This window comes from Ochlerotatus camptorhynchus, unplaced genomic scaffold (assembly GCF_037179485.1).
Source record: "Ochlerotatus camptorhynchus isolate MF236.1 unplaced genomic scaffold, CSIRO-AGI_Acam_v1.1 ptg000357l, whole genome shotgun sequence".
In the NCBI taxonomy this organism is placed as follows: Eukaryota; Metazoa; Arthropoda; class Insecta; order Diptera; family Culicidae; genus Ochlerotatus; species Ochlerotatus camptorhynchus.
The window spans coordinates 6,155,548-6,164,763 of record NW_027040845.1 but is presented as its reverse complement, the minus strand read 5'-3'; the positions used below and the strand labels follow the sequence as shown (position 1 = coordinate 6,164,763).

General features: G+C 40.6%; 1 protein-coding gene across 1 annotated transcript in view; it reads left to right on the top strand.

The window, feature by feature from the left end:
* Positions 1-1,898: 1,898 nt before the first annotated feature.
* Positions 1,899-9,216, top strand: part of l(1)G0289 (lethal (1) G0289) — a 100,951-nt gene continuing 93,633 nt past the window's right edge. Inside the window, exon 1 of the mRNA XM_065231517.1 lies at positions 1,899-2,425. Coding sequence (XP_065087589.1) covers positions 2,338-2,425 — 88 coding nt within the window. The 5' untranslated portion in view covers positions 1,899-2,337. The remainder of the gene's footprint in view (positions 2,426-9,216) is intronic.

Sequence of the window (9,216 nt, the reverse complement as noted above, 5' to 3'; positions counted from 1 at the left end):
GTGACAGACGGAGCGGCTCGAAAACTTTGGTGACTAACCTGCTATTTCAATTTTTCAGTGTACCACATGGCAGCACCACTACTACTGGATTGTACCACATGGCAACACTACTACTGGATTGTACTAGCAATTTCAACAAATGTATTAGAATGTTTTGGTTCTATCTCTTTCACTCTACTCAAAACTGAAATGCATAAAAAATGACAAAATGATACACTCTTCGCACACTGTCAAAGAATCATTATACACAAAATCAACTTTGTTCAAATCAAAACAAAAAAACAAACCCATCTGGTGGATGATGGCACAAGCTTCCAAGAAAATTCTATTACAGTGAACCACATTATTTTAATGGATTTCTTCGCCAGTTAGTTTTCTGTCACTTCGTTTGTGCTAATAGGCTTTGTGTTGTAGCTTGTGAACTAACGCATCGGTACAAACGTATTACTGATTTGTGCACGGTGAAATCATTGATTATACTGCTGTTTTCTGTGCGATAGCACGGAAATGGACGATTACGACGAAATAGCGCTCTACCCTACTTATAAAATATTTCTTGAAAAATGCTAGGCGATATTAGATAAACAAACAAATTTAATTTGTATAGCAACGGTGGTAACTAACGCTTAATATTTCTTAAGTATTTCCAGGTTTTTCTTACACTCAAAAAATTGCACACGTCATCATCATGTGTCTAACACTTAATTTTGCGCTTATTGTGAAACACATCCATTTCATGTGTGAATCTTAAGCTATGAACCATGCCTGAACACTATGGATTTAAATTGTGACACACTTGGATTCTATGTGCCTCATATGGTGATATCAATAGCTTTGCACATCATAGTTCAATATTCTACAATATTCTACTTTATCGACTTCTACTTTACCGACTCTAAAAATGAATCGACAAATATATAAACAAATTTCAGAGGCCAGAGCTTTCACACATATCTTTTTAATGGGCCTGACTTGGGATTCCATCATGGACTGTTGGGGTGTGCTGCTGTTGGAGTCTTCGTTCGATCTCACTGTGCCACGGTTGTTCTCATATATGAGGCAAGCCGATAGGATAAAGTCACAACTCTTGTTTTCGATGTTCACCTTTCTGAGCAAGCGATTCACATCGTATTGAAATGTAAAACACTTTAAATCCATCTGTTTTGAACAGTAGTGTGATTCAATGTGCAATACACTTGAACAGATAGTGAAAGATTTTCAACTTTTCAAAGTTTGAAACACTAGAAATTAACGTGTATAACACATTGAACTAAGGTGAAACACACTTAAAGTAAATGTGATTGTGCATTTAAAAAATCAAGTGTTTAAACACTTCGATCAAACGTGTGAAATTTTTTGAGTGTAGATATCAGAATTCGGATTTTTTAAATTCTACATTTAAAAGTGTAGGTATATAGACACTGATAACTCGATCTGGTTACATTTGTTGCTTTCGAGGTAATGAAAATTTGCTCTTGATTTGACATGCTCCTTGTTTCGAAAACATATAATTATGACCGAACATATGACGTTTTTTAATTGTTTGCAGCACTATCAATATTCAATTATGTATAGCAATCTTTTGAAGATATAATCTGATATTATTATTAAATAAAAACGATTACTGATATATTAACGATACGAGATAAGTCTTCTGTTATAGTAATTAAACAGTGCAAATGGTTCTTAACCATCAGAATATAATTAACCCAAATGAGCAAACGTCAGAGAAGTCTATAACCAGCTGCATTCACACCTTTCTCTCTAACTCCATCAGCTCCGACCACACTTGGGAAACGTCAAATCTTCCGTCAAACTGACAGGCAGCTCCACGATTACACAACTACTAACGCGCATCAAATGGCGACGAGTAGGAAGAAAGGCAGCAAACTCCTTATGTCTGTCGTCTAGTCGATTTAGTTAGTAGTCGCGAAGGTGTCCGAGTAGACGAGTCAGTAACATCATCGAATCGAAGCCAAGACGTTTCGTTCTGCGTTGTGCGAAGTAGTGAACCCGTCCTCATGCGTCTCGCGCTAGTTCTGGCCTACTGAGCTGAGCTAAGGTCTCTCAATACCTGTACACCGTCGCCGTCGTCGTCGTCGTCGTCTTCGTCGGTATCTAGATCATAGTTTTTTGGAATCCATTCTGCGTATTTGGAATCGTTTTTCGGGGATTTCCAGTGCCGTGTGGTGAACCAATAGTGGTCCGAATCGGAAAAGTGTCCGTAAAATAAGGAATAACCAAAGCAAAAGTAGTGACGACCCTGTGGATAAGCGAAGAGGAAGGTGGAGAAAAAGTTGTATGTCAGTTTTTCCGTCTGTCCGTGTGTGATTGAAAATGATGGCGAATGTCCATGGTGTTGTGTTCAAAAGTGCACTTTTTCTGATGATTTTGCTGGCCGATTGTCGTGTGAACTATGCGGAAGGTGAGTTACCCAAAACGACGCAACCCCGTCACAGAACAGTTCCGGAAGTGAAAAGCAGTGCAAGTGCAGTTTGATCTTCTGCTTTGTCTTTTTTTTTGTCCGAACCACGGTTTTTTCTTTTCTTTTTTTTTGCGTGGTGAAAATGTTCTTAAAATATAAGAAGTGGAAGATTTTCTTTGCCTTCTTTGCACCAGTTTCTGGTTGGTGTTGTTGTTGTTGTTGTTGCTGCTGCTTTCGTTATTTGCCGAAAGAGAGGAGCTTAACAGATGAATATCGCAATACAAAAGCGATAGAGTGAGACAGGACTAACTTATAGTTGAACGAGCCTTCTACGCTCCGCCATACACACATGCGAAATAGTTGCGGTAATGGATTCACGATACCACCACACTAACTGACTCGCGAACACTATCGACCTGCTGCTACCGCATACCATCACTGTATCGACAAATAATGGCTAGGTGTTTGACAGACCTCAGCCAGTCAAGGCATCGGTGGTGGGCCATGCCACGGGTATTCACTCGCCTCAATGTTGATCTATACATACGTGTACAGTATTCGCCCCGGCTTCCAGGGCACATTTCTCAGACATTGAACTACTATGTCCGCATAACGTAAACGGTAGATCGCTAACCAGATGAACTGGTTATAAAAACTACTGTTCTGAAAGAGAGCTGCTATTTTTATTGATGAGTAGCTTAATGAATCCATAGATAGCATAGATGCTTTCTAGTAAATGATCAGTTCTAATTGAAAAAAAACCCATAGGCCCACATTAAAGAATCATTGGCAAACAATCGCACTGTAACCGGATTCTTTGATGATACACAAATCCGGAATAAAAATATAAACAAAGACTATATATTCAATGGAATCGTCTGCCGGCTGAGTTCTAATCAAGAAGATGAGAAATAGTACTTTTCGCACGAGAGAACACTCGAGAACACAGATAATTCAATGGAAGAGCACTGCCAATGAATCGTAGTTTATTGTTTCCGAAATGGCGGATTTGAAGGAATAATTTTAAGTTGAGTAAACATATGCCACTCCGCAAGGTCTACTAATAGCAGTAATGGTGCGGATGGAATTCACCTGTTGTTACCCCTTGACGGTGTAAGGTGGAGTCATGTTGGACCTGAAAAAGATTCTCTCCATAGACGGTCTACGCCAAGCGTACAGATAAATCTGGATAATCCAGTACACATTGAATGGTTCATTGATATTGTCTCAACCGATCATATGATGACTAGATCATACCAAGAGCAAATTTTCATTACGTCGAAAGTAACAAAGGTAAACAAAGTTGAGCTATAAGTGTCAATCGATGCTCCTGCTATCACACTATATACTGTCCGAATATAGGATCACATCCCACTATTAAATTTATTTACCAGTCAAATTGCTTTTTGACGTAACCACCTTCCGATCAAAATATTTTTCGATGTTACTTAAGTCACCCGATTTCTATGAAGATGCCGTTTGTCTTGAGTAACACCGCAGAGAAACCTGTGAAAAGTGTACGTTCGTCGTTTTGCTTTCTCATTATTAAAGTGAATAAATCGAACTGTTTGTTGCTAAGATGATTTCGGTAGTCTTAAAATGATGAATGAGCTGCACGTAAGGAGACGTGGTTGATAATTCTCCCGAATATCGTGGTAAATACACTTTGACTTAAGTAACATTAGGGACCACCAAACGACGTATAATAACTTTTGACTCAAAAACCAGAATTTTCAGCATGACAGCTAGCGACCTGCTTTAAATGATTAAAATCCTGCTTAATATGTTAAACATTGCTATCACTATGAGATTATATGTGTTTAATTAAAAATAGGCATAACTTTTCAGTTATCAAAACAAAACTTTATTTTTCTCGGATCGGTGCGAATGTTACTTTCGACATAGTGAAAATTTGCTCTTGATATTTGATCTGACGTTGATGACGAGTTTTGGAATTCCCTGGACATATTTCATCCATGGAATCCAATCTTAATGAATGTTCTGTTGCAAACGATTTTGTCTCAGTCTTGATTTTTTATATGAACTACAAAACGATTTTAAGATCCTAAAACATCTGTTACAAATACATGGAAATGAATCGTAAATCGAACGTATAAATCTCATAAATCAGCATGGACGTGTTTCGCATGTTGAAGACATTTTATTCGTCGAACGATCTGATCTCCAGGTCTTTGAGAGTCTAAAGGGTGATACGGTCAAAATTTGGTCAATATCAACTTGACGTATTTCTTTCAATTTTGCATTTAAAAAACCTGAACACCCCTCATTTTGAAGGTGTGTGTGTGTAGAATGTTGCTCCTATTTTGATTTTGGAATTCACTCTTCAGTTGTCAAAATGCCGTCCAAGCAAGAAGAGCAGCGTATCAAAATTTTGCTCGCGCATCGCGAAAATCCGAGCTACTCGCACGCAAAGTTGGCAAAATCGCTAAAAGTTGCCAAACCAACCGTTACAAATGTAATTAAAGTGTTTGGGGAACGTTTGTCGACAAGTCTGAATCGGAGGGAAATCGAAAACCGGAAGCCGCTGAGACGACAAAGAGAGTTGCCGGTAGTTTCAAGCGAAACCCTATCCTCTCTCTCCGAGATGCCGCAAATAAGCTGGGTGTATCGTCTACAACCGTGCATCGAGCCAAAAAACGAGCCGGACTATCGACTTACAAGAAGGTAGTGACTCCAAATCGCGATGATAAACAAAATACGACGGCCAAACCGCGATCCCGGAGGCTGACGAAGTTTGACTGCGTGGTAATGGACGACGAAACCTACGTCAAAGCCGACTACAAGCAGCTTCCGGGACAGGAGTTTTATACGGCAAAAGGAAGGGGAAAGGTAGCAGATGTTTTCAAGCACATGAAACTGTCAAAGTTCGCAAAGAAATATCTGGTTTGGCAAGCCATCTGTACCTGTGGCTTGAAAAGCAGCATTTTCATAGCTTCCGGGACTGTCAACCAAGAAAATTACGTGAAAGAGTGTTTGAATAAACGTCTGCTGCCTTTCCTGAAGAAACACGGTTGTTCCGTACTGTTTTGGCCGGATTTGGCGTCTTGCCATTACGGTAAAAAGGCCATGGAGTGGTACGCCGCCAACAACGTGCAGGTGGTTCCCAAGGACAAGAACCCTCCCAACACGCCAGAGCTCCGCCCAATTGAGAAATACTGGGCTATTGTCAAGCGGAACCTAAAGAAGACCAAAAAACTGCTAAGGGCGAGCAGCAGTTCAAGGCAAACTGGCTTTCTGCGGCGAAGAAGGTGGACAAGGTGGCTGTACAAAATCTGATGGCAGGGGTCAAGCGTAAGGCCCGGCAATTCGGATTTGGAAAAGCGGAAGCCTAACTGAATATTTTTCCTGAATTTTATACTAATTGAACTTGAAAAAGAAATTTAATTTGATTTTTTAAATAAACGATTTCACCGATTTACACGCGTTTTCCCTTGACCAAATTTTGACCGTATCACCCTTTAGATCATCTTATATATAAAGCAAATGGATCGTAATTAATGCCCATAGACTCCATGAATCTGTTTCTATTAGCATTATCTCAGCGTCACGCACACATATGACGTGTTTGTTTGTTTACATTTACCTGCTGCTTGCTGCTGTATCCTTTCCAATCGACAGAATTGTCCAACATTGTTTGAAAACGATTTTCAACGCCCCAAACATCTCAGGTGAGTGTGACTATTGTCGGCCACCTCTTTTCTTTCGACAACCTTTCCATTTGAACTGCATGTAAACCTGCTCGTCAATTATTGGCATCTCGAAATCAGCCGCATTTGGTAGTGTGTATATTTCATTTAAAGAAAAATCTGACATAACAGCACAGACAAACAGACACAAGGGGTGAGACAGCTTTACTCTGAGTTCCGCGTAGCTGCGAGTAACTCGCGAGTAGCTCAATGTACCTCAAAATTTAATCGACTTTCATCGATTTACTGTCTTTTTACTCCTCGGCTTACTCCGTTGACCGCCTTCATATCGACAGTGAGCATGCATAAGGGCGTATACTAGATGATCGATTCTCTTCATCGATTTTCTTTTTGCATTGCTACAAATTTTCTAGAATTTGTTCAATGCAAAGTTGTAATAGGTTGTATTGGCCATCAAAAGCAACAGCAAACGCACCGAGAAACGTTAATTCTAGCGAGTTATTAACAAAAGAGAAAATCGACGAAGAGAATCGATCATCGCGTTTACGCCCTTATGCATGCTCACTGTCGATATATTAGGCGTCAGTCTTGTTTGTAAACAAAATAAAATTCGAGCGTCACTTTTCAATAGGCCCTTTCTGCTCTTCATCGACTTTCTCTTTGGATCGTCACGGCTGTGTTAAGATATTTCCGGATATTTTGGACACCCAGATCAATGGAAGATGCAACAATCTAGCATCTTATACGACAAAGACGACAGGAAATTTTTTTGTAGCTGAGTTATTTACGAAAAAGAGAGTCGATCAGAGAATTGAAAGAATGTAGATAGACCAATTTGAATTCGGAGTAGGTAACCTGAACGACACGACGAGAGTGGGATGGTCAGCATATAGACTGATCAGGGGCCGGTTATGCGAAATCATTTGCCAGGACAAGATCTAGCAAACGTCTGTATCGGTTGAGAAAAGTGTTTACTTGACTAAACCCGTTTAAGTTAAATCCGTCCAAAAGAGTACAGCAAGCCACCGGCATATGCGATAGCAGTGGGTCAATGAATGGTGTGCCGCTGTCGGTAAAGCGCCACTGTAAGCCAGCTTGGTTGTAGTCGCCAAATAGTAGTGCGGGAGAGCGGGGACTCAATCGAGACCTAACAATGATGCTCACGGATGATCGTGCAGTCTGCAGGTAGACAGCGCCAATACTGATAATGTTTTGTGGAAATTCCACGACAATCCAGAGCTGTTCCAGCAGAATGGAAATGGGCGAGCTTCTTAGGTAGCTGGTTAGTCTTGTTGAGACAGCAGCCAGAACGCCTTCACCGTGCGATTTTTGACTGTGCTGGGGAGATCGGTCTCTTGATGACGGAATAAAGTGATCCGAAGTTGCATAGATCCGGTCATCCAGTCCCGTTTTCGTCAGTACGATAAAATCCAACAGCCAAGAAAAACGAGTCGATTTTAGTCCGTCGTTTTTTTAATCCGTAGGCCATTCGAGGAGCGATCCCGGAAGCTGGAAATCGAAGAAAATTTAGGACCGAAAGTTCAGAATCGTGACTGAACTGCTGTTACGACAACTGGATCATTCGTGCTGATGGGATCGTTGCATTATAGGTGAAATTCCAGATGTTTAGAAGAATAGCTGTTTGGAGAGCTTGTTTGATCAGCGATGATCCTTTTTAAGCGACAACTGGGACTAGCTGCTGAGGAGGAAGAACAATTGCTGGTAGTACGAAGGTTCTTCCATAATATTCAAGCTATCCGAAAGCCTCAGGATACACTTCAAGAGCCACATGTGAAAAGGGCATACAAGCTTTTTGTAAACAAACCTTTGTAGGCCCTTTTATCGCCAACCGAGGGTTGCCCACGCAAACCAGCAATATCATCGGGAAGGGGAAAGTGTCCCCTACCCGGTGATGTTAAAGGTTTGCGTTGGTGTCATATGGGTGGCGAGAAAAGGGCATAAGAAGGTTTGTTTACAAAAAGCTTATATGCCCTTTTCACATGTTGTTCTGGACTTGGGCTTACTTTGTTTACAAACAAAACTGACGTTTAATATGAGAAGCATATTCTTAAAGGGAGTAAACGCAATGAGGTAAATACAAGGTGGGGAGCAACGCATATTGCCATAGTGTTAGTAGGGAAACAAAACGAAAACAATGTGAGGACAGGTTTGGTGACGTCACTATTTGAAACTGGATATTCAGTTTTTAGGAAGAAAATCGTGTTTGCTGTTAGTTATTCAATTTAATGTGATTGAATATCACTCAAAATTTTGCAATGGTTCCAGAGCAGCAATTTTCAAATAAACCATTTGTGGGATAGTTCTATCATCGGGGTTGCCGGTCGTTTATGATACCTATTTGTTTATTAGAGTACGTGTTTACCCTGGGGAAAGTGCTATGAATCTGCCTTATAATCTTATAACCAGATCACACCATTGGTGAATAAATTCAGGTTTTGATTAGTTTCGAAGTGCGTACTTCCTTTGACGTTACTTAATTTGGATTTGAAGGACACATTTTTCCTTACAGTTGTACATGTGATCATTTTGCCCCATACTGATCATCTTACCACGTAAGTAAAAAAAAGAATAGGCTGAAAAATGTAATTTTTTTGATCTTATCGTTTCGTGCTTGGACCGTACTTTTCAAGCGCCGTACTTGGCTGTTTAATCTTGCAACATGATTTCCATCTTTTGTAGCACTGGTTGCAGCGGGGGTGCTAGAGGAATGCTCAATGCGGGTGGATTCTAAATCGGCACGAACGTGAATCGAATCAACCGGACTTGCATCGGCGTCGAAAAATCCAGAATCATGTACTCCTCCCGATAATTCGATTGCTTCCAGAAGGACATCAAGGTTTGATCCGGAGCTGACAGCGACAGTTTCAGTCTGTTCAGTTGCATCCGACATTGGAACAAAACATTCAGAAGGCTCCTGTGAACATGAATCCTCGAACTGCTGGTCAACCGGATGTTGTTTTTCGTGTACCTCGAGAAGCGCTTCTACCATCTTTTTCCTTTCTTTCAATGAACGTCGTTTTTCACGACCGGATGCATGGGATACCGGTACACATGGTTTCCGGATAGTGGGACACGCTACAACAAAAGCTAATAAATATTGAT